Here is a 26250-nt window from a genome sequence, read left to right on the forward strand (position 1 = left end):
GCAGAATGGTGTGCGCGTGTGTGCGCAGAATGGGTGCACGTGTGTGCGCAGAATGTGTGCGCAGAATATGTGTGTGCGTGTGTGAGCAGAATATGTGTGTGCGTGTGTGAGCAGAATGGTGTGCGCGTGTGTGCGCAGAATGGTGTGCGCGTGTGGCGCAGAATGGTGTGCGCAGAATGGTGTGCGCGTGTGTGCGCAGAATGGTGTGCGCTGAATGGTGTGCGCGTGTGTGCGCAGAATGGTGTGCGCGTGCGCAGAATGTGTGTGCAGAATGGTGTGTGCGCAGAATGTGTGCGTGTGTGTGCGCAGAATGGTATGCGTGTGTGTGCGCAGAATGGTGTGCGTGTGTGTGCGCAGAATGGTGTGCGCGTGTGTGCGCAGAATGGTGTGCGCGTGTGTGCGCAGAATGGTGTGCGCGTGTGTGCGCAGAATGGTGTGCGCGTGTGTGCGCAGAATGGTGTGCGCGTGTGTGCACAGAATGGTGTGCGCGTGTGTGCGCAGAATGTGTGCGCAGAATGTGTGCGCGTATGTGCGCAGAATGGTGTGCGCGTGTGTGCGCAGAATGGTGTGCGCGTGTGTGCGCAGAATGGTGTGCGCGTGTGAGCGCAGAATGTGTGCGCGTGTGAGCGCAGAATGTGTGCGCGTGTGTGCGCAGAATGGTGTGTGCGCAGAATGGTGTGCGCGTGTGTGCGCAGAATGGTGTGCGCAGAATGGTGTGCGCGTGTGTGCGCAGAATGGTGTGTGTGTGCGCAGAATGGTGTGCGCGTGTGTGCGCAGAATGGTGTGTGCGCAGAATGTGTGCGTGTGTGTGCGCAGAATGTGTGTGTGCGCAGAATGTGTGCGTGTGTGTGCGTGTGTGTGCGCAGAATGGTGTGTGCGTGTGTTTGCGCAGAATGGTGTGCGCGTGTGTGCGCAGAATGGTGTGCGCGTGTGTGCGCAGAATGGTGTGCGCGTGTGTGCGCAGAGTGGTGTGCGCGTGTGTGCGCAGAATGGTGTGCGCGTGTGTGCGCAGAATGGTGTGCGCGTGTGTGCGCAGAATGGTGTGCGCGTGTGTGCGCAGAATGGTGTGCGCGTGTGTGCGCAGAATGGTGTGCGCGTGTGTGCGCAGAATGGTGTGCGCGTGTGTGCGCAGAATGTGTGCGGGTGTGTGCGCAGAATGGTGTGCACTTGTGTGTGCAGGTGTGTGCGCAGAATGGTGTGCGTGTGTGCGCAGAATGGTGTGCACGTGTGTGCGCAGAATGGTGTGCGCGTGTGTGCGCAGAATGGTGTGCGCGTGTGTGCGCAGAATGGTGTGCGCGTGTGTGCGCAGAATGGTGTGCACTTGTGTGTGCAGGTGTATGCGCAGAATGATGTGCACGTGTGTGCGCAGAATGTGTGCAGGTGTGTGCGCAGAATGGTGTGCGTGTGTTCGCAGAATGGTGTGTGCGTGTGTGTGCAGAATGGTGTGCACGTGTGTGTGCAGAATGTGTGCGTGTGTGCGTGTGTGTGCGCAGAATGTGTGCGCAGAATGGTGTGTGCGCAGAATGGTGTTCACGTGTGTGCGCAGAATGGTGTGCGCAGAATGGTGTGCGCGTGTGTGCGCAGAATGGTGTGTGCGCAGAATGTGTGCGTGTGTGTGCGCAGAATGTGTGTGTGCGCAGAATGTGTGCGTGTGTGTGCGTGTGTGTGCGCAGAATGGTGTGTGCGTGTGTTTGCGCAGAATGGTGTGCGCGTGTGTGCGCAGAATGGTGTGCGCGTGTGTGCGCAGTTTGTGTGCGCAGAATGTGTGCGTGTGTGTGCGCAGAATGGTGTGCGCGTGTGTCCGCAGAATGGTGTGCGCGTGTGTGCGCAGAATGGTGTGCGCGTGTGTGCGCAGAATGGTGTGTGCGTGTGTGTGCGCAGAATGGTGTGCGCAGAATGTGTGCGCGTGTGTGCGCAGAATGGTGTGCGCAGAATGTGTGCGCATATGTGCGCAGGATTGCGTGCGCGTGTGTGCGCAGAATGTGTGTGGGTGTATGCGCAGAATGTGTGCGCGTGTGTGCGCAGAATGTGTGCGGGTGTGTGCGCAGAATGGTGTGTGCAGAATGGTGTGCGCGTGTCTGCACAGAATGGTGTGCGCTTGTGTGCGCAGAATGTGTGCGCAGAATGGTGTGCGCGTGTGTGTGCGCAGAATGGTGTGCGCGTGTGTGTGCGCAGAATGGTGTGCACGTGTGTGTGCGCAGAATGTGTGCGCGTGTGTGTGCGCAGAATGTGTGCGCGTGTGTGTGCGCAGAATGGTGTGCGCGTGTGTGTGCGCAGAATGTGTGCATGTGTGTGTGCGCGCAGAATGTGTGCACGTGTGTGCGCAGAATGTGTGCGCAGAATGGTGTGCGCGCAGAATGGTGTGCGAGCGTGTGCACGCAGAATGGCGTGCGCGCAGAATGGTGTGCGCGTGTGCGCGCAGAATGGTGTGCGCGTGAGCGCGCAGAATGGTGTGCGCGTGTGCGCGCAGAATGGTGTGCGCAGAATGTGTGCGCAGGATTGCGTGCGCATGTGTGCGCAGGATTGCGTGCGCGTGTGTGCGCAGAATGGTGTGCGCAGAATGTGTGCGGGTGTATGCACATCACTGGCCACTATGGGGACCTTATTACCAATCGGGCCACTGTGGGGTTCACTTTTACTTTACTGTCTTACAATTAGAATCGGCCCTTTGAAGGCAGCCATGAGGCTGATGTGGCCCTCGGTGAAAATGAGTTTGACACTCCTGCATTAACTTGGAATCTTACGCTCTCCTTAACTTACCTTTGCTACAACATCATCACCAACTTAACCCTTTAATAATAGGTAAATAAAACACGGACAACCAAGTTGGAACAAAAAGGCCGCGGTCTTTATTGATGGGATTTTATTAACACTTGGGGATCAAATGAAACAACACCATTAATAATAAATACCGTCTTTAATATGCGCTAAACCAACCACAATCCCCAAGTCCCCTTGCCCACCCGCCTAATGCGGGCTACAAATCCCCATCAATCAACCGCGACAGCCTGCAGGGAGGGAGGGAGGGAAGCTGCTTTACAGCCAAAGATGCCCGGTACCTCTTTGCTGATTACTTAAATGCCCTCTGTTCACAGCCCCCTCCACTCCCGTTATCCAATCACCTCGGCTTCCACCACACCGCTCCTGCCCAGCAACGGGCAGAGCTTCCCGCTCTTTTTAGGCCACCAATCAATGCCCGCTGCCAGCTTTACCTCAAAACAGCCTGGCAACGACACCCCGGCCAATCACAGCGGGAGACCATTACCAACTATTACTTGACAGAATGACCTGAGAGCCAAGTTCATTAACCTTTTACTTACCATAGCAGTATACATTATGGTCCCACATACACCTATTGTATACCACCAGAACGCTCCCAGATCCCATGCGGATCTCCCTCCTGAGCGTCACTCAATCCGTACATGGAATCTTACGCTCTCCTTAACTTACCTTTGCTACAACATCATCACCAACTTAACCCTTTAATAATAGGTAAATAAAACACGGACAACCAAGTTGGAACAAAAAGGCCGCGGTCTTTATTGATGGGATTTTATTAACACTTGGGGATCAAATGAAACAACACCATTAATAATAAATACCGTCTTTAATATGCGCTAAACCAACCACAATCCCCAAGTCCCCTTGCCCACCCGCCTAATGCGGGCTACAAATCCCCAACAGGCCATGTCATAACGAATGACAAGGCCCCCCCACAGACAGCGCAGCCTTTTCAACCATAGCCTGTAAATCAGCATTAAAAATGTCCAAACCAATGTCTGACAAATGGACTAAATCGTCCCTGAACAGACCAGCAATGAATCCCTCAAGCTCTGTATGCCTAAAAGAAAACCCTGAAACACTACCTAAAAACTTTGCCATAGCATGATTCACTCTTTTTCGGATCCTCTCAATGTACTTAAACTCCGGCAATGTCCACAACAAACGCGGAATTATTTCTGAAAAAACCAAAACCGAACTAGGGAACCTATCCCTAACCCTGACCAATCCCAACTTCATTTCCCTTAACAGCGCTAATGTGCTGCCCTTTCCAACATCGTTACCTCCCAAATGAATGATCAGAATATCAGGTACAGGCCAAATAGCTTGCTTTTGAATCAGCTCTGACATCAATGAGCCCCAACGCATACCTCGGCGTCCGGCCCAATAAATAACGAAAAGTTCATTGTTCAGTCCCAAGAGCTCGGAATAACAACGCTCCGCAGCACGCTGCTTAGCCCAGAAAACAAACGAATGGCCGACTATCCAGACAATCGTTCTCATAGGACCTGCAAAGAGAGAAAAATTAAACAGCCATACTGTCCGGTCGAACATATATCCGAAATCTGGCAGACCCCCACCTACCCACCTGTCTAATCATATTGTCATTAAAACCACACCTATATGCCTCCGTCGCTGCACCGATGCGGAATGAGTGTGCGGTAATTTTAAAATCCTCACATCCCACAAAACTTAAACATTTCTTTAAAACCATATTAAACTGAAACCTCGATACCGATTGTCCATCCGCATGCATAAGCAGCGAACCTGGAATCAGAGGCCGCATCGACGAAAACGTCTGATACGCCTTAACTGGACATAGATCCGCACACTCATTCGCAAACAGCCGAATCCACACCCCTTTCCCCGACCTGTCAGTCTTCGTATGTCTCAAGAGAACTTTGATAAAATTCCCGTGATCAGAGACATCCGAACACAGCAGCGGAGAAAGTGATGTCCTGGCTAACGATAAAAACTCCCCCATCCTTAATGCTCCAAAGTAGGCCAACAAAAAGGCGCACTTAAACAACTGCACCTCATAAGCTGACCTACATACGGATGGAAGGGAACGGACTAATTTTCCCAGTAAAACAAATGAAATAGCCGACCGCATATCTGGAGAACATGCCACAGATTTGTAACCTTTTAGTAACTGCTTAATCTGGAACGGAGCATTAATGGGTAGAAGGTTCTTCCATTTCTGAAAGAAAGAAATCCCAGCCAATAACTTAACTACAGAGTTATATGACAACTGGGATTGAAACTTCTCACACACATAGTCAATAAAACATTGCACCTCCTGCGTATCATCCATGAATCCTCTCCTTCCACAAAAGAGCACCCAATCCTTCCATGCTGCCACATAACCATGCCACGTCCTAGGTGATACAGACCGTGACAGCATTGAGAAGACTAAATCGTCTGCAGATCCCAAAGGCAGTCCGGACAACAGACTCCTGCAATATCCGCTCCGGGCAACGCTTCCCTGAAGGACTGCATCTGTAAGCAAGATAAAAATCCAGCAGTCCCATTAACGCGGCTTACACCCTCTTTAATGCGTAATATTATATTAAATTTTAGACATAAGCGGACCAAAACACGAATAAGCTGCATTGCCAATTCCGATTTGTCAGACACACAATTAAGCGCGATCGCTAACCTTCTGTCATCTGAACAGAAGCAAATCCGCCTGTTGGCTAACTGTTCGCCCCATAACTGCAACAACACTGCAAAAGGAAATAGTTGAACTAGCAATCTATCCTTGATAAACCCGTTACCTTTCCAAGCCGCATGCCAGCACCCTGCCGACCAACTCTGCTTATAAATTACACCAAAACCAATTGCTGAAGCTGCCACTCCTATGCCGAGCTCATCAGCCTGCACCACCGATTGGAACGCAGATTGACCATTAAAATCAACTAAAAATTGGAGCCAAACTGCCAAATCCTGCTTCAGCCCTGCTGACAGCCGAACATGTGACGATGGCGATTTCAATCCTCTCATCGCCTCGAATACCCGCCGCGAAAAGCACCGGCCTAAAACAATCACCCTTGCCGCAAAGGCAAGCAGTCCGGCTAGTTGCTGTAGATCTTTCAAAGTTGCCTTCTTTCTGCGCAAAATTTGACTAATCAACGCCGACAGCCTCAACACCTTAGCCATAGGAAGTTGAAAAATCATAGCGACTGAATCAATTACTACACCTAAAAATTCCAGACGTGAACATGGAAAAACAGTTTTATCCACTGCAAGTGGAACACCGAATTGCTGCATTCTGGATATAAAGCCCTCTAAAACCAACTCACAATCTGAGCTGCCAGCCTTCCCGATGAACAAGAAGTCGTCCAGGTAATGCATTACACCAACACATGGGAACTCTTGCCTTATAACCCACTCCAAAAAAGAGGAAAATAATTCAAAATAAAAACACGAAGCCTTAAACCCCATGGGCAAAGCCATATCGAAATAAAAACAACCTTCAAATTGAACCCCAAAGAGTTAAACCCGGCCTGGCACACAGGCAACAACCTGAACGCAGATTGAATATCCACCTTGGCCATTAATGCTCCGATCCCAAACTGACGCAACAAAATCAAAGCATTGTCAAACGATGCATATTTTACCGGAAACTCCTCCGCATTCACCTCGTCATTCAGAGAACCACCTTCCGGATAAGACAAGTGGTGTATCATCCGGAAGGAGTTAGGCTCCTTCTTCGGGACCAAACCTAATGGAGAGATACGAAAATTTTGAAATGGAGGGGAACCAAAAGGTCCTGAAACCCGGCCCTCTTGGACCTCCTTCAAAATCTTCTCTCTCACAACAGCAGGACATTTAGCAACAGAGACCAAATTATTAGCCCATAAACAACCCGGTCCTTTAAACTCTGGTACAAAGAATCCATTCCGAAAACCCTCCTTAACGAGGTTGGCCTTCCAACGGACGGGGTACCTCTCTAACCAGGGTAGCATGCTTGCCAGCCTCACCGGAGTCGTGGCCCTTGCTGGGAGCGTCACGTGACAGCGATGCAGCTGGAAAGGAGGCAGCCTTTTTAAAACATTTAATGGCCGGGTGTAATCCGCCACAAAAGGAGCATTCATGTTTATATTTGCAATTAAGCAGCCATTTACATTGACCCTCATTAAAAGCAAAACACACCCCTCGGCGCGTGGGCGTGTTGCTCACCCCCTGCTGCCTGTACAAGATAGGAGGCCTTGCAGGCAACAGAAGGTTTAGCCACAAGCCCACATCCTTCACTCCCCACTTCAAATGTGGATAAATAGCAAGCTTTTGACGGAACATCATGTCATAATTAAACCATGCTGTTCCTCCAAAATTCCTGTATGCTTCCAGGACAATGTCGACATGTTGGAATAAACCAGCCGCACTCACTTGCGACCGTTCCAACAAAACCGCAGCGTAAATACAGAATGCCTGAAGCCAGCTGTTAAAATGCTTCGGGCGTTTAATCTCCTCCTCTTTCTCCTCCGGTTTTTTATCCGCCTTCACCGATTCCTTTCCCACAGGCAGTAGGGACATCACATCCACAAACTCGCCTTTCCATATCCGTTCCTTAACCGATAGAGGCAGATGGAAACCCAAAGGAGAAATTTCACAAACCATCGCTTCTTTGAAGCACGAGTGATTCACCCCTGCTGCCCTGTCCAACTCCGGAATCGCCGGAGTTGTATCCCAGGACATTGCAGGAGCCAAGCACCCCGCTCCAGGTCCACCTTGACCTGGTGATTTCGGCAGCTGAGACCCCCTCTCCCCTGCCTGCGTTATGCGTGACAAACGCAGCAGCAATTCCTCCAGGAGAGGGTTAATCTGCTGGATAGGATTAAGGGGCTGGGAAGGGTTAAGGGGTTGGGCAGAGCTAAGGGGCTGGGAAGGGTTAAGTGGTTGGGCAGAGCTAAGGGGCTGGGAAGGGTTAAGTGGTTGGGCAGAGCTAAGGGGCTGGGAAGGGTTAAGTGGTTGGGCAGAGCTAAGGGGCTGGGAAGGGTTAAAATTATGCATAACATTAGCCAACAGTGATGAATTCACCAGCTGGGCAGATTGAACTGGTCTGTAAGAGTTAATATGCTGCCCACTGACCCTCGCCTGGGAAGCTGGCTGGGGAGGCATAGCTGGCTGCCGAGCATGCACTTGCAGCATAGGGTTAACCTGCTTGGAACATACCCCGGACCCTGAAGGACCCATTAACTGATGGGGGCCAAAAGGCAGGGAGGGAACTGTATGCAGGAGAGAACATATGGACCCTAGTGTCTCCCCCTCCCTCCCCCCTGTTCCAGCACTGCCCGCAGCATAAATGCCAGCCCCCCCCCGGCCCCCAGCACGCTCACCGTTAGATGTCCCTTCACCGGCACCCTGTTCACGAACGGCACCTGCCAACGATCCTCCTCGGCTCTGCGACCCTTCCTGCGCAGCCCTTCTCCTCGCACTTCTCCTCCTCGGTGGCGTGTAAGCCCTGGTCCTCTTCCTCTGGCGCTTCTGTGATGTCATCTCCCGGGGCCTCTCTTCTCCTTCCGGAGCATACAATCCAGGGTCCACTGTAGCAGACAGCTCAAGCACATCCTGTTCAGCGCCCTCTAGTGCTTCCTGCTCTACATCACCCATGTTAATAACAGGATCCTCTGGTTCTGGCTCCAGAACACCCAGCTGAGAAGCTGAAGTGTTCACTGATGGCAAAGGCAAGGTCAAGCAGCTGCGTAGCCATTCTTCCCCTCCAGCCGACTCCGCTCTGATGACTAACTGCCGCAGTAAGTCCTCCATCCTCACAAAGTGTCTGTATCCAAGCTGCTTTACAGCCAAAGATGCCCGGTACCTCTTTGCTGATTACTTAAATGCCCTCTGTTCACAGCCCCCTCCACTCCCGTTATCCAATCACCTCGGCTTCCACCACACCGCTCCTGCCCAGCAACGGGCAGAGCTTCCCGCTCTTTTTAGGCCACCAATCAATGCCCGCTGCCAGCTTTACCTCAAAACAGCCTGGCAACGACACCCCGGCCAATCACAGCGGGAGACCATTACCAACTATTACTTGACAGAATGACCTGAGAGCCAAGTTCATTAACCTTTTACTTACCATAGCAGTATACATTATGGTCCCACATACACCTATTGTATACCACCAGAACGCTCCCAGATCCCATGCGGATCTCCCTCCTGAGCGTCACTCAATCCGTACAATATAGTGCTTATTGTATATTAAACCCAAATTGGTATATTAATTTATTATTTAAACATTTCTATATTACATTGCTTTTTATGCCAATATTTAACTTAAAACTGATTAATATGTATCGAAAAATGACTCTTTCTCACAATGAACCATTCAGTGTCACTTTTTGATTGTTCAAAAAGTTGGGAGAAATGGATCTCATATTCAGTCTTAGGCCTCAGTCACAGGGGCGTTTTACCGCATGAATTTTTGAACGCGTCAGTTATGCATTCAAAAATTTGCATGACAGAAGCGGGCGTCACCGCAGACAAAAAGCTGCTAGCAGTGTTTATCCGTTCAAAAAGAGTGTGCCTGCTATCCCCTGCTGTGGCTGTGACAGCTGCAACACGGGATTCCCTGGATGTGAAACCCCTGGATGCTGTCCAGGGGTTTCACCTGTGGTCAGTGGGGCAGGCGGCAGCTACGGCGGACCCATTGACATACAGAGAAGATCGCGATCCTCTGTGACAGCTGTGGCAGAGAATTTCTTCATCACCGCGGGGAGTTCCATTTTCACTAGACACTGTGACAATGCTGTCACAGCTGTGGCAGAGGAGAGCGATGTTCTCCCATTGAATTCAATGGAGCCGGTAATACAGCTGGCTCCATTGAAAGCAATGGGCTGCCAGTGAGCGCTGCAGTGATTTTCGGGGAAGGGCTTAAAAATATAAGCCCTTCCCTGAAAATCAATCCAAAAATGTGTAAAAAAAAAAAAAAGTATACTCACCTCTCTGCAGCTGCCATGACTCAGCCGCATCCAGCCAGCTCTTCTCCTGCACTGCTCTGAGTAGTTTTCAGCAGGCGGGAATTTACAATCCTTGCCTGCTAAAAGGGCTGTCTCTGATTGGCTGAACACTTTGACCAATCGGAGGAAGCTCTCAGCTATTGCATGACAGCTGAGAGGTGCCTCTGATTGGTCCCTGCGTTCAGCCAATCAGAGGCAGCACTCACGGATTCATGAATTCATGATGCAGCAGGTGCAACAGGGAATTCTTCATCCCCATGTGGGACACGTCAGCGGCGGACAGGTTAGGTTTTTTTTTTTTTAACACTAAAATTCTTGTTTTTTAGAGAACGGCTTATATGTAAAGCCCTTCCCTAAAAAACAATTCAGGTGTGCCGGCAGATCATTGCCCTCAATGGAGCCGCCGGCAAGGACCTGCATTCACACGTTTTTGTGAACGTACCTTGGTGCGCACTTATGTACGCACACACACACGCTTGTGTGAAGCCACTCTAAGGCCTCATGTCCACGAAGTTAAAATCCGCAGCGTTTTTCCCGCACGCGGATCGTCGCACCCATAGGGATACATTGGACACCCGCAGGTAGTTAACTTTGTTTTCTTTATTAAGGATAATTGCACAGTACATAGTAAAATCATAATGAAATAAACTCAGTGTTACATAGATTACATGCTGTGCTATAGCTTGCTGGATCATAGTGGTATAACTACATTTTCCTTGTATAATTTCCTTATAATTAACAATAAACTATAACAGATAAACTTGGACCGTCTGTGTCGATTGTTTAGACTCTTTGTGGGGTAAGGCTCTGCACTTGTCATTTGGAAAGGGGATGGGTACCGGGGCACCCACAGTGGGGAGGGGGGGGGGGGAGGGAGGATAGGGGATACTAGACTGGGGATTTAGTCCGTGGATAAAGTGGAGTTGGTATCCAGCCAAATATCCCATATTTTTTGAAATTTATTTGGACATCCTCTATTTTGATAGATGATTTTCTCGTATGAGATTACTGTGTTTACCAACCGAACCCATCCCGAGATCGTTGGGGTTCCCGCAGCCATCCAGTGAGTAGCTATTGTTTTACGTGCCAAGAACAAGGTCTTCTGTAGAAAAATGCGGGTGTGGTGCGGCCACTCTTTCTCCTCCAATAGGCCAAACAGAGTTACTTTGGGGTCCATTCCAATATTAAAGGGGGATGGTAGTAGCGAGTTTATGAAGGATACAATCTCGGACCAGAATCTGTTTATCAGGGGGCAATCCCAGATCAAATGCCAAAAGTTGGCCTCTGGTTGACGGCATCTATGGCAGGAGTTAGAGGAAGAGTTGCCCATTTTATATAGTCGTTTGGGTGTGAGGTACGCTTGGTGAATAATGTATAGCTGAATCAGTTTATTGTTGACTGCGGGGGAGACTGAGAGGTGGGATTCCGATATATCTACCCAGTCCTCCGGAGATAAGGACGGGATGGCAATTTTCCATTTATCGTAAGCTGAGGGGGGGTTATGGTCGGTTTTGGCTGAAAGGAGATGTGTGTAAAGGGCCGAGATTAGACCCTTAGGTCCTTGGGATCTGAGGATGCCAATCGTGGGGAATTTGGATATGTTTGTAGAGGTAGGTGGAAATTGGGAGTTCAGGGCATGTCTCAGCTGGAAATATCTAAATAGTTGAAGTTGTGGGGACTGTATTTTTTCGCGTAGTTGATTGAATGTGAGGAGGTTCCCGTCCGTATAGACGTCACCCACCGTCACTACCCCCAACAATCTCCAGTATTGGGGGTCCGGAACCGACTGCAGGGCCTTAAGGCCAGGGTTGTTCCATAAGGGAAGTTCACACATCACTCCTTTGTATTGTTGGATGGCCCTGGCCTCCCTCCACACCTTTAAGGCGAGTTTATGAAGTGGCAATGTATCGGAGGGATTGGTATGTTCTGGGAATTCCGGGAAGCTTAGAAGGTTGTTGCCTTTCACTTGTTTTGCCAGGTATTGGTCAGCGATGGGCATTTCCCATTCCAAGAACCAGCTCCGAACATTACGCAGCTGCCCGGCTAGGTAGTATACGTGCAGGTCTGGAAGCGCCATTCCAGCTTGCTCTTTAGGTCTTTGTAGGGTCGAAAGACTGAGCTTTGAGCGAGTGGAGTTCCAAATGAAGGATCTGATGAGGGAGTTGAGAGTTTGGAAAATACGTTTGGGTACGGATATTGGCATATGCTGCAGTATATATAGACATTTGGGTTGCGTGGCCATCTTTACCAGGTTTATGCGTCCGGCTACCGAGAGTGGTAATTTCGACCATCGTTCGAATTTATTTTTTACGTTTTCCAGCAGTGGGACAATGTTATCTTCTATAGCATTGTTTTGGTTTTGGGACATATACATCCCCAAATATTTGAATGTAGAGACCACGGCTAGGTTATATCTGGCGACGCAAGGGTCTATTATTGGGTTGAGATTTGTATATAGGATTGTGGACTTGGGCCAGTTAACATGTAGTCCAGATAGGTGGGAGAATTTGTCAATTTGGGACATAGTGTGGGAGAAGGAGGTTATAGGGTCTGACAAAAATAGGATTGTATCATCCGCGTATAAGCCCACTTTACTTTCAAGTCCTGCCCATTTAATGCCGGTTACTTCAGGGGTGCTTCTCAACCGAATTGCCATGGCTTCGATGGCCATGGCAAATAAAGCTGGGGACAACGGGCATCCCTGCCGGGTGCCTCTTGCGAGGCGGAACTCGGTGGATGGGATGCCGTTTACTATTACATTGGCACTTGGGGATTTGTATATGGTTTTGATCCATTGTGAGAATTGAGGGCCAAACCCGAAACAGGCCAGGCAGGCCTCAAGGAAGGTCCACTCCAGCGAGTCAAAGGCCTTCATCATGTCCAGTGAGACTAGTGCCCAGGGCATGTCAAATTGTTTGCCCAGTTGGATCGCTGTCTGGACTCTCCGTATGTTGATTGTCGTGGATTTTCCTGGCATAAATCCGGTCTGGTCAGGGTGTATAATAGATAGGATTACTTGGTTTAGTCTAGTAGCCAGGAGTTTTGTTAGAATTTTATAGTCGGCGTTTACCAGGGAAATGGGCCGGTAAGAGCTACAGTCTGTAGGGTCTTTATCTGGCTTCAAAATGACTATGATAGATGCTCCATAAAACGAGGGTGGGAGGGAATTATCTAGTTGGGCCTGTTGTATCGTCTCTAGTAGCAACGGGGCCAGTTGTTCGTCGTATTTCCGGGAGGCCGTCCGGGCCCGGGGCTTTATTGAATGTCATGTCTCGGATTGTCTGCCGGATTTCGTCTAGGGTGATTGGGGCTTCCAGGAATTCCACCTGTTCTTCAGACAGTGTTGGAAAAGTCAAATCGCTCAGGTAGTTTAGGATGTCTGCCTTAGTGGCATTTGTGGGTGAGCTATACAGGTCAGCGTAAAATTCTTTGAAGCGATTTGTAATGGCTGGGGCGTCGGTCAGCTCATTGCCGTGTTGGTCTTTTATTTTAAGGATCGTGTTCGGGTGCTTCTCGTGCTTAATCAGGTTGGCTATCAGATGGCTGGATTGGTTACCCAGCTCAAAATAATATTGTTTCACAAAGAATAGCTTGCGCTTGGCCTTAGCATGAAGTTGGTGTTTGTAGAGGCGGGAGCAACTGAGCCATGCTTCTTTGTTAGAGTCTGTGGGGTTATCAATAAAAGTCTTTTCTGTCCCAAGTGTCTTGGATTCTATCTCTCTGTCAGCTTGGGAAGTCGTTTGTTTGATGTATGCAATAGCTGATTTGAGGAACCCCCGGAGGTATGCTTTAAGGGTATCCCATCTCAGAGCCGGATGGGTGTTGTTGTTATGGGCATCTAAAAAGAGAGATATATGGAATGGGGTTTGGTCATCTGGACCTAGAAGTTTGAGCCAGAACGGGTGTAATTTCCAGGTAAGAAGAATTTTGAGTTAAGGGAATTTCAGTGTTAGGAGTACCGGGCTGTGGTCAGATATACCTCGCGGGCAGTGTGTTATATCTGAAAGGTACACCGCGACCTCCGCAGAGCTGAGTATATAGTCGATTCTTGAAAGGGCATTATGACCGAGGGAGTGGCAGGTGTACTCCAGGGTATCAGGGTGATGCAACCGCCAAAGGTCGACCCAGCCCACACTTTCAGTCATCTGCCGGAGGGGGGAGCTGGTGTTTGTGGCTGTGTTAGTTAGGGCGTGAAATTTGTCTCTGGTCGGGTCCATCACCTGGTTAAAGTCGCCCATGCAGAGTACTCCTGCTGAGGGGTATTGGTGTGCGAAGGCCATGGCCGCTTGTAGAAGAGAGAGATTATTATGAGGTGGGTTATAAATACACAGGATGACGTAAAGCTTGGAGTCTATTTCGGCATGTACGAATATTGATCTACCTTCCGTGTCTCTACGAATGTTAATGGGATTCCATCTTATGGAGCTATGTATAAGTAATGAAACGCCTCTGGAGGAGGAGGTGTGGAAAGAGTGGGCCGCCCACTGCACCCACGGCCTCTTAAGAGTGTCCGCTCTGTCACTGGTAAGGTGGGTCTCTTGCAAGCACACGATGTGGGGGTTGGTTTGTTTAATAAAGGAGAAAACTTTTCTGAGCTTAAGGGCTGAGCCGAGACCGCGTACGTTCCAACTAAGGTATTTTAAGGTCATTGGTGTTGGTGTAAATGTAAAGCTCAATCAGCGCGCTTATAATTGGGGGAAGGGGAGGGAGAGGTCTCTGCACATACAGAGCAATAGGGATCATCGGCATCGACAGTCCAGAACAAATAACAATAATTGTCACAAAACAGATTAAACTTTTAGTTGTTGACATCCTGTCTGAATATAAACACAGAAATCCTAAATTAGGGTTCCGGTAAATCTAGAGACAGGAGACAATGAACAAACTTAAGCTACAAACTATCAAGTAGGTAGCTGGTGTTACTGGAGGGGAAAAAATTCCAGTGGCCTATGGGTGGCTGGTTTAACCTAGTGGACTTAAGTTGTTAGGTTAGGGTAGCATTGAGACACGGAAGGGTCCCGGGCTACAGGTTCGTATCGTTGGCGATCGGCCCACCACCCGTAGGTCAGGGGGATAATGAGGCTCCTCAGCCCCGATTTCCGCTAGCAGGCATATTTATATATGTTATGGATTAGCGCCTCTTGGTGACGTTGGATGCATTCTGAGCCATTCCAGAGCTTCAGTAGGAGAGTGTAGAAATGTCGCTTTTCCTTCTGCGACTATGCTCAGGCGGGCCGGATATGCCATAGAATAAGGAATGTTTCTATCTTTAAATTTCTTTTTGACCTCCATAAAGGTGGCTCTTTGTTTTTGCAAGTCCGCAGAGAAGTCTGAGAATATAGATATTATTGAATTGTTGTATTTGAGTGGACCTTTAAATCTGGCTTGACGCAGGGCAGTGTCACGGTCTCTGCAGTTTAGAATTCTAGCTATAAACGGGCGCGGGGGTGCTCCTGGTTGTGGTGGTTTCGCTGGGACTCGATGGGCTCTCTCCACGGCAAAGTGGGTGGAAAAAGCGTCGTCACCCAGCAATGTTTTTAGCCAGTTCTCCGTGAACGCTTCTGGCTGTGAGCCTTCTGTCTTCTCAGGTAGGCTGATTATGCGCAAGTTGTTACGGCGTGTGCGGTTTTCAAGGTCGTCAGTTTTTGCTTGGCAGTATTCCGCTGTTTTTATGGCTTTCTGTATTGCTGCGGGGATTGGGCGCAGGGAGTCCTCTACATTCGAGATGCGGTCTTCCATTTCTCGCACCCTGCCGCGCATATTTTGTAGGTCTTGTCTCAGGAGGACTACATCTGATTTAACTTCTTCTATCTTGTCTGTAAGGGCGGACTTACAATTGTTGATTGCTTCCAGGAGTTGACGCATTGTTGGTTCTGGTGGCTGCTTGGAAACATCTTCGGTTTTCTTTGTTTGGGCTGGTTGCGTCGCTCGAGGAGTGTGGTCTGGAGTTTCCGTGCGTGAGAATTCTTTTAATCTTTCTGCCGCAGAGCCGCTTTTTTTGCGTACGCTCATGTTCACGGGTAGATAGTTGACGTGTTTAACTGGAGACGTAAGCGGTTTCTTTGGTGGTGGGAGCGTATGAGTGTTTCTGAGGAAAGTTACTTGGTTTGGGCCTGGTTAGCCGGTCAGATAGCTTGTGGGGACTCTGCTGGGAAGCTTAAATTGTTAGTGACTGCGGGAGTCTCGCTGTCGCCGGGCCACGACCTTTGTTCCGCTTAGTGTAGTATAGTATAGAAGGTGTCAGGGCCGTTGCTTGTGGCAGAAGCCGGGTGGTGGATCCAGCGGTTTGATGCGACTTTTATGGGTTTTAGGTGTTGTTGACTATAGAGTCCTTGTATTTATGCAGTTACAATAGCTGTTAGAAGGTAGAGGTCCCGCAGCCTGGGCCGCAACTATGCAGGGTTTGTTCAGATCTGAGATTAATTATGGTGAGAAAGGTGGGGGGGGTGACGCCGACCCCACGCCGCGACTGTCTGCTGAGGGCAGTAACGTTCCGTCCCAGCGCTCCAAAAGCGCAGAATGAAGTACAGGGAGCACTTTGTTTCTTGTGGGTCCTTCTGCTTGTCAGTTAAGTGGAGCTATATGTTAAGGCAGTCTATCTCCCGTGGACTCTCCAGGGCGCTATTATATGGTGGCGTAGGCAGCAGGGGGTGCTTCCCAAGGGGAGGTAAGGGTTCTTTCTATCTTTATGGGCTGCTTGCCGGTATGCAGTCCCAGGGGGGTCAATGTCTTCTGACAGGTGTATTGTCCCTCAGCCCCCGCTGGTTACTTACAATTTTGCTGCCGGCTCCGCAGGGCCGGGTCCGGAAGGCAGGATCCGTGCAATTCAGAATCCCTGGGGCCGTTAAGTGACCCGTCTGGCCGTCACAGGGCGATTCCCGGGTGGGTGATGAAAGGTGCGGTCGGGCCGACCGTGGTTCCGGGCGGACTGGTACCTGTGTCCCCCGCAACTGTGCAGGATGGAGGGACGTCCCGCTCGTCGGCCCGCGAGTGAGCCGGCTCCTGGGGCTTAGGTCGGCGCTCTGTCGGATGTCTGGCGCCGCTGGCAGGCGGCGGCAAGAGGTTGTGAGGCGGCGGGATGGTCAGGAGAGCTGCGGCTTCCGCGCAGCCCTCACAGCGGAGGATGAGTTCCGACGGCCAGGAGGCAAGAAGCACGCCCCGTCCGGGAAAGGATGAAGCGTCCGTCAGCCGTGGAGGACCTGTGGATGCACGGAGGACTGGTGGCAGAGTAAACCGCGGTCCCGGCCGGGGCCCCGCGGCAGGTAATCTTCGTCGGGAGCTGCAGAGCGGGCTTCTTCGCCCGCGGGGTCAGATCCAGTGCGGCTCGTTCCGGAGTGTAGGGCGGCACAGGCAGGCGGCTGCAGGGGGTCTCAAGACGGTGGGGCGGCCAGCCGTGATCTTCCCTCCGGGCTCGCCGTGGCGGCTTGTTCCAGGGGTAAATCGCTATGACCCGCCGGCTGGGGTCCAGCCCGGGAGGCCTCCTTCTGTCTGGGTCGCGACCGGTCAGGGCAGCGCGGGGGGGGGGGGGGGGGGGGAGAGGTTTGGCACAGACGAGGTGGCTGGGTCCCGGGAGATTTGCCGGGTGAGCTGTGTCTGGGTAAGGGGAGGGGGGCAGACTCACTGGTCCCAGTCGAGCTTGCAGGCAGGGGTTAGGGAGGTCGGCGTCAGGCTAAGCGCGGGAAAGTAGCAGGGCGTTGGCGCCGCTCCTCTTCCTCCTCGACCCGCAGTCCCGTTATGGGTGTCAGGAGACTAAAATTGCCCCCAGCTGCGGTCCAACTCTCCTCTCAGGATCTATAGGTCCTTAGGCGGCGTTTTGGATCTCAGGATTCTGATGAGGCCAGGATTTTGTAAGGATTTTGGGTTATCCCCTGGGGAGCTCTCCTCACATGCGACTCTCCATGTTGGTCGCTGGCCACGCCCTCCATCCGCAGGTAGTTAAATACCTGCAGATGTCATTTTGCCCCTCAGGCGCGGATCCGTGTGCGGGAAAACATCTGGACATTTTCCATTTTAGTGCGGGTCTCCCATGGGGACGGCTCCCGCAGGCTTCTATTGACGCCTATGGAAGCCGTCCGGATCCGCGGAACACCCGTACCATAATTAAAACTCACCTGTCCTGGACGCTGCAGGTCTCCCTTCCTTCCGAAGAAAGAAGATCCAGCTGGGAAGGAAGGAAGAACCGCAGCGTCCGGAGAGGTGAGTTTGTTCTTATCTTTTAGCCTCATGTCCGCGGGGCAGGAGGGACCCGCTATGGATTCTACATGAAGAATCCGCAGCGGGCCTGATTTTCCCCGTGGACATGAGGCCTAAGAGTTTACAGTGTCTCTAGACCAGTTTAATGACTGATTCTTCCTTTCTGCCCCTGTTCCTGACATGTTTGTAACCCCTTGGGACACTGATGACGCCAGTAGGCTAAATACAGCCTTGTTCATGGGTAATGATTGTGATGGGTGATCTGTAATCTCAATAAAAAGAAGAACGCACTCCCTGCCGCACCTGTGAACTGGTTACTGTCCTCCGGGGAGAATTTAAACTGTTCATGCCATTTTAATACCCTGGAAAATAAGCTTTATTTCAAGAACAATGCAAATAAAAAGTGCTGTCCCTTAATAATTCAATTTCTATGTGTGTGAGTGCATGGCTGTAGGTTCAGGTACATTATACACATACAGTATATATATAGTAGCAAGAAAAAGTAAGTGAACTTTTTAGATTTACCTGGATTTTTGCATTGATTAGTAACAAAATGACACAACTATAAATAAACATGGAATAAAGATTGCTTTAAAAGGGAACCTGTCACCTCCCCACAGCACCATAAACCAAGGTAAGATGCTGTTACCGGAGGTGTCAGGGAGTCGGGTGATGTGTTTTTTATACTCACCTGCTCCCTGGTTCCTGCAATGCCTGTCACTGAAGTCCGAAAATCTGACTTTTTTCAGAGTCCCGTGCGCACATTCTCACATAGAGGTCTAACTGTACCTGCGGCTAGTGGCGGCTAACTAAATCCTGGGGTTAATACTTTGTGCACAATGCAGAATAATACCATTGCACTTTATCAATAATACTTTCCAAAGATTAGTCCTGTAGAACAGAAATATAAACCACATAACATACTGTATACACAGGTCATCTTAAAAAGGGTTAACACTCTGCTATTATCAAGAATGTCTATTATAAACACAGCATTCAAACTCCAATCACCAGGATTGTATTATACGTGCTTGCAGACGTGTACCACTATCTCAGTCCATAATCATGAGCAATGCACTTTGTTGAACAATCCAATTTGTTTGGCGTAATGCTCTTCTATGCAACAACCTGTTGGTTGCTATGTCCCTATGGTGTGCATACCTAGTATTAGAGGTGAGGTTGGCCTCACTTACAGTTGTGTTGTATGGGAATCGCTGCTTCCATTGACCCAGGCTGTCTTAAGTCAGTAGTGCAACTCCACCGTGGTGTTGTTTTTACTCCTGTTTGCATTCCACATGACTCACTGGGTTGGGGTAATAGTGCGGCCACTTTCTCCTCTCAGACTCCAGGCAGCAGGCATTTTCTTCAGTCCAAAGCTTACTGTGATCTCCAAGTAGCCTCTGTTCTCTCACAGTCTGTGTGTTGCTGCTGTTTCTCCTCTGCTGCTCCATGCAGTCTCCAACAGTCTCTGGCAGCACCTCTAGCTCAACATATCATATTCTGCACTCTGCAGTTGCACAGCATGTCTCTTTTTATTTCGCAGCCTTAGCCAATCAGTAGGCATCCATTAGGTATACTAAATTCTGCTGACCAAAATTTGGTGCAAATGTTGGCACACGTGTTCAATTTGACACAAATTTTGGCATATACCATAGCCCATCACCATAGTGACCTTTTAACCCTTTAGGGTAGCCTCTTACATATAGACTGCTGTGTGTACCATATTATGGCTCTGTATAACTCATGCATGAATTATCTTGATTCTTTCCAAAGAAGGAAGAAAATAACTGAGTAAAATGATGTCTGTTCTTTAATATATTGTGATCTATGAAGCATGAAATCCATAACTAATACTAAAAATGGATCAGTTATGCATAAATGTAGTCAAGATGTGATATAAGCAAAAGAAAGTGGAACATTGTTTTATCGGGCATTTTTTCAAGACTATTTATTCTTTCATAATAAACCAAGAATAAACATTTTAAAATTTCAACAGTTGAGTCATCTGTGTGTCCTTGATACAAAATGACAGATATTAATAAGAGAGGCGCGAGTATACTCGCTAAAGGCAATTGCTCGAGCGAGCATTGCCTTTAGCGAGTACCTGCCCGCTCGAGACCAAAGGTTCGGGTGCCGGCGGGGGCAGGGAACTGCAGGGGAGAGCGGGGCGGAACGGAGGGGAGATCTCTCCCTCTCTCCCCCCCCCCCCCCCCCCCCGCGCTCCCTCCTGCTGACTGCCGCTACTCACTGCTCCCCCGCGCTGGCACCCGAACTTTTGGTCTCGAGCGGGCAGGTACTCGCTAAAGGCAATGCTCGCTCGAGCAATTGCCTTTAGCGAGTATACTCGCTCATCTCTAATATTAATCCTTTTGTGAGCCTAGGCTCTAGATCTTGAAATATCACAGCCTGGAGATATCCTCAGAGGATGGTATGTCTGTGTATGGTTAGCTTTGCCTTCCGGAGTAGACTCTGGCTTTAGCTCATATTCCCCGTCATTGTTAGGCTGGGTTCACATCTGCGTTGGAAACTGTTCGGTGGTTCTGTCAAAGATCCGGCATAAAATACTGGAAGAGATACCGCTGCATGCTGAGATTTTTCTTCCGGTAAAGTGCCAGGCAGCCAATTGGAAACTGAATGGACCCCATTATGGTCATTGAGGTCTGTTCGGTGCTGTTCGGTTTCATCATAAGATGGATCCATTCGGCCAAGGGATTCCCCTTTGCTGCTTTCAGAGCAGAACAGGAAAATGGAACCCCCACCGCAGATGTGAAAGCAGCCTTACAAGGCTTGTTAAAAAGTCTGACATTGACTTGCAGGAATGCCGTCTTCCAATAAGTGGCGTGGCAGAGGCATTGTTCCATCTTCCCATTTGCAAGACACCACATTCATTCCATATTCGTACAATGGACGCCCTCCCACATAGTTTCCAAATTCCCAATGTAAGAAACATATGCTATAGTAACAACAAACTATTAACTAAGAGCTAGTGTTTTTCAACATCACCCAACATGACCAGAATTTCTCAAATTTGTGAGGGCACTTCCTACTGAGATCTACAGTATATATTTATTGATTAGTTAGATCCAATGTGCAAGCACAGAGGCATCAGGAGATTTCCATTCATCAGGCATTTTGATATTATTTGTCACCCTAAGGCAGTGGTGGCGAACCTATGGCACGCGTGCCACAGGCGGCACGCAGTGCCCTCCCTGCTGGCAGGCGTCGCTGTCGGCCACTCACCACTTGTGAATACCGGCAGGGGCCGCGGCTCTCCTGCCGGCATTCACACAGCTGTGCTGATCCCGGCGCACACTGTGATGTCAGTGTGCAGCCGGGATCCTCCTCCCCCCTCCCTGACGTCTCCTACTTGGTTCCGCGAGAGCAGGGGGAGGAGGCGTCCAGCAGCACACTGATGTCAGCGTACACCTGCTATCAGAACTGCTGCTGGAGGGGTATGTTTACATGCGGAAATGGGCAGGGTTGTTTCAAAATAGACAGCGTGCAGATTTTGACTGCTTTTTGGATGCGGAAATGCTCCACAGAAATTTCTGATGAGGACGTTCTGCAACATTTCCGCATCCAAAAAGCAATCAAAACCTGCATGCTGTCTATTTTGAAGCGGCCCTGTCCTTTTTAGAACGACGAGGGTAAAATCGTATGTTGTTATAAGCCCCGCCCCCTGACGTGTTGGCACTTTGCAGTATATAAGTGTGTTTTGGGTTGCAGTTTTGGCACTCGGTCTCTAAAAGGTTCGCAATCACTGCCCTAAGGACTCAGTCAGATGAGCGTTTATTTTCTACGTGAAAAAAAACACATCACATATAGAAAAATAGCATGAATGGGTACATTTGCACTCACATGTCCTATCTTTTGCAAGAGCAATTTTTTTCGTACTTGTAAAAATCGGACATGTGAACGCTTTCATTGGAAAGCATTAGTTCTAATAGAGACGCTTTTTTCACGCACCTACACATGCATGAAGAAACCGCTCATCTGACCGCAGCCTGAATGGTGAATTGATTTACTATATAAAAAGGCACAACTTATTACAATATATAGGCATTTCCTTCTCTCAGCTTTGCTATTTTTGAGATCCTAGGTTTCAACTTTCAACTAATTAAAAAAGAGAAGCAGATCCACGTAAAGGTTATTTTCATTATAGTTTCAGCATTCACACCATCTTACTAAAGTTGACACTGGTTTATGACAACAGTTATAGGAAACGGGGAAGTTTTTCATAGCTATTAAAAGGGCACAGTAGGATCGAAGGTGGTGGCTTGAACACTAGTGTAAACAGATGGCAGTAAAACCTAAAACTTGTACCATAGTCATATCTTAAAGTTATCTATATTATTATTATCTATTACTCCAGCATTAATTAGAGGTCACATGAACATCACATGACCAACTGAAAACCTTCCCCAAGGCTAGAGTTTATATCTGTAGTTATAGAGACCGTAGTGTTAATGGATCAACGATCACCATCCACACACTGGCGAACGTTTCCAGATACAAGGCGGATACACATGTAGGTCCTCTTTTGTGATCTACATGCTTCTCTGTCCATGTGGTTTATTTTATGTGGGTGAAACTACGACCGAAGTAAGAATTCGCGTAACAAGTCATAAAAGCACCATATGGATGGGCAAGAAGGAACTGCCTATACCAAAACATTTCCTTAGTACTTGAGGTGTGGATCGGGTAATGTGCATTCGCAGGATCCTTGTCATACTGCGCATACGTAGCTCGTTTTGATTTTGGCTGCGATGTTCTCACGCAAATATAGTGCTTACACGCATTTGCAGTTGGACAAGTGACGCCAGAGAACATGGATGTATTGCTGGCGTCTCTTGTCATGCGCAGTGGGTCTTGATAGACGCCAGAAACTACACCAGAAGATGGAGAAGGTCCTGATAGCTAGTGGAACCGCCTGATCGGAATCAGTCGGTAAGATAAGAGACACCTATATATATCATGTATTATTGCTTGATCACTAAGGATGAGCGAGTATACTCGCTAAGGCACTACTCGTTCGAGTAATGTGCCTTAGACGAGTATCTCCCTGCTCGTCCATAAAGATTCGGGGACTGCTGCGGCTGACAGGTGAGTCGCGGCGGGGAGCAGGGGAGAGCGGGCGGGAGAGAGGGAGAGAGAGATCTCCCCTCTGTTCCTCCCCGCTCTCCCCCGCAGCTCCCCGCCCCGCGGCGGCCCCGAATCTTTAAGGACGAGCAGGGAGATACTCGTCTAAGGCACATTACTCGGACGAGTAGTGCCTTAGCGAGTATACTCGCTCATCCTTATTGATCATATTTCATTTTGCTTAAGCACATTTTGTATTTAAGACTCAATCTGGGCACATTTGAACAGTTTGATAAAGGCTTAAAACAAGCCGAAATATTACATTTGTGGAGGAATGAAGAATCCGGTCTTGGGGGTTAGAGTGCACCATTTATGCTGTCAGATTCATATATTCGAAAATGTACTGATATTTTGGACCTGAATCGGGCTCCGTGTCTGGTGTGCATCTTAAAGTTTATCTACCCAACACTGCCGGGCTACCGGTGAGTGCTGCTGGCATAGATACATTCCATTCAGAAGCAGAATCACAACTCATGGACAATGAAAACAAAGATCTGGTGCCGTGTTAGCCTTATCAGTGTTTAGCTAAAAATGTTTGTGTACCTCTTGCAGCAATTCAAGCCTGCTGATCTCCCCCCCTTCAACAGTAATTTAGGGACCATAAAACTTTCACTCCGCTATCAGTGCCTAGACAAAAAAAGTTTGTTTGCTGTTGCAGAATTCCTTTTAAGTGCGAACCAATCACATCCATATCTGTGCCTTGTCATAAGTATGTATGTTATAAGTGTGTATAAATATCCATGCCTCTTCAGATCCAATCCATAAGCCTGAAGAAGAACCCTGCGTTGGTTCGCAAGCTCGCTATTATTACATCATGTATTTTTGTTAGCCATTAAATGGTATCATATCTACAAGATTACGTCGATTCTCTTGCTGAGAACAATCACATTTAACTCATGGACAAATATGGGATGGTTTCTAGAAATAAGCAGCCATGTTATTTTAATCTAACACAAGCTCATTAAAGCTGGATGCACACGTACGGTATTAGTGTACCTTGACGCCACCAGAAATCAAGGCATTTGACAGGGCAACACTCCTGTCACACCCCTAGTTCCTGATTGGCTGCATTCGTCAAGGTTTGTTAAGGTCCTTTAGCATGGTCATTGTGAGGACTTAGCTGTCAGGCCAGTGTAGTAAGTGGATTCATTAGGCTGCTTGGGGACCGGAGTGGGTATATTCAGGCCACTGTCCCTGGTGGGTGCCAGTGTAAATGTGTGCTCCCATGTCTGCCCGTGGCAGGATCCCACATCTCTCTATGTCTGCCGTTCCCGCTGTGGTTCGCAGTGTGGCTGGCGGCACTGAGGACAACGCGGAGTGCATTCGGCACTGTGCACTGATGGGAGGAGGCAGTCGGCGGTGGCTGGACACCACTGCTGGAACTCACCCATCCCCGCAATTCAGCCCTCTGCAGCTGTGGCCTTAGAGTTGACCCCGGAGTGCAGTGGCCTCTGTACACCGATGTGCGGCTGGAGTTACTGGGCAGATGCCGATGGTGGGACTCTTCCATCGCTGATGTTCAGCCCTGTGCGACTGTCACCTCTGAGGACACTCCGGACTGCAGTCGCCGCTGTGCACTGATGTGCGGCTGTTGGCACTGCAGGGACCCCGCAGCTGTAAGTATGGCTTCACCAGTGGCGCCGCCGCCATGCTTGAATGTGCAGCCGCGGGCTTTCATGTGCTGTCCACAGACCCCTGGTGACAATGGGGAGGGAGGCTGAAATCACTCACCGGTGGCTACTAAACTGGAGGCACAGAGCTGCTGCCAGGGGAGCTGCAGCTGGGAACTGTATGCACAGGCTGATAAAGGACCTTAAAGTACCTTGACGAATGCCGCCAATTGGCAGTTAGGCATGTGAGAGGGGTGTTTCTCCTGTCAAACCCCTAACTTCTGGTGGCGTCAAGGTACACTAATACCCACACGTACCATGTGTGTGAGTTGTGTCTAAGAGGCTCCGGCACATCCCATACCGGACAGCACATGGACAATTTTATGCCATGCAAACAGAGTTCTTATTCATGCATTAGCATGTACCATTTTTCATCTGTGATTCCAACAGGAATAGGGCATGCAATGAGTTTTTTTTTATGCGAAAAGCCATAAACCTGCATAGCCCCATAGCCTATGATAATATGAACAGATATGCCACCAGATATGCCAGTGTGCTGAAAGCCTAATACGCTAACTCTGACTGACAATAGCATGAGAGAGAGAGGAAGAAATACTAGGAAAGTTTGTTACTAAAACAAATATTCCCTGCAGTGCACTCTGAGTGGCTCTTAGTCTGATGACATCATCGGAAGTTGAACCAATTAAGTTATGATGACAGCCCCTGAACTGCGGGCTGTTAGTAATAGTCTGTTTTGGGTGTTTCCCCCACTCAAGAGCACACATTCACCTGCAGATTGGAGAACATAAATTTACATCGCTGCTGCACAGAAGTCAGAAAACAGCGATGTAAATTTACAGTGGGCAGTCACAAAGTGGTTACAGAGAAACTTTCAACTCTCCTGACATGTCTTTTTTGGTAAATACTTGTACTCCTCATGAAACCCATCACTTTTATGAGGAGAGTGGTAACACCCAGTTGTCAGTTTATTCATAAATATTCAGGAGGTATAACAGAGGAAAGGCACAATATAGGGTTCTAAGAAAAGATGCTCCATATTTGTTATTTCATGTGGAATACACATTTTTATTGAAATCTCTCAGTTACTAATCTTTTTGCAAAATCACAAGTCCAAACTATCAACTATGGCTATCCACTGTATATTACAGCTGGCACGCTGCTGCAATACCCAGGATTGGAGTCCTGCTGACAATTTCTTCCCAAGTGAAAGGTTACTAAGCCACTACGCACTGCTTTAATTACCCAGTGCTGCCCGTATGAGCAGTGCTGGCCAGTCAGAGCAGCATGTGGTGTCTAAGACTACCAATGCATACTATGCACAGTGTGCAACAGGTAGTCATAGAAGCAATTTGGCCATATTGGTTTCTCTAGGCCCAGAGGGTTGCTTTAATTTCTCTTGCTTCCTAAGTGTGTAACTCTAGGTGGAAAAAAGTGCAAGTGAACAGACAATACTCCTAGGTTCTGGATGCTGTGTTGCCCTTCTCAGGGCAGGTAGGCAGCTGTTATGCAGAGCTGGCCAGGGTTAGTACAGGGAGAATTTTCCC

At 49.0% G+C, this 26250-nt stretch overlaps 2 protein-coding genes across 3 annotated transcripts in view; both read right to left on the reverse strand.

The window, feature by feature from the left end:
• Nucleotides 1–26250, reverse strand: part of LOC136621670 (uncharacterized) — a 508529-nt gene that overhangs the window by 196186 nt on the left and 286093 nt on the right. The window lies entirely within an intron of this gene.
• LOC136619679 (uncharacterized) lies at nt 2827–8550 on the reverse strand. Its single transcript, XM_066594442.1, has 2 exons — nt 8121–8550; nt 2827–5280 (listed from the first exon to the last, which is right to left on the reverse strand). Exons 1-2 carry the CDS (start codon nt 8548–8550, stop codon nt 4307–4309), a joined length of 1404 nt encoding a protein of 467 aa, XP_066450539.1. The 3' UTR covers nt 2827–4306.

Source organism: Eleutherodactylus coqui, chromosome 3 (assembly GCF_035609145.1).
Source record: "Eleutherodactylus coqui strain aEleCoq1 chromosome 3, aEleCoq1.hap1, whole genome shotgun sequence".
Lineage (NCBI taxonomy): Eukaryota > Metazoa > Chordata > Amphibia > Anura > Eleutherodactylidae > Eleutherodactylus > Eleutherodactylus coqui.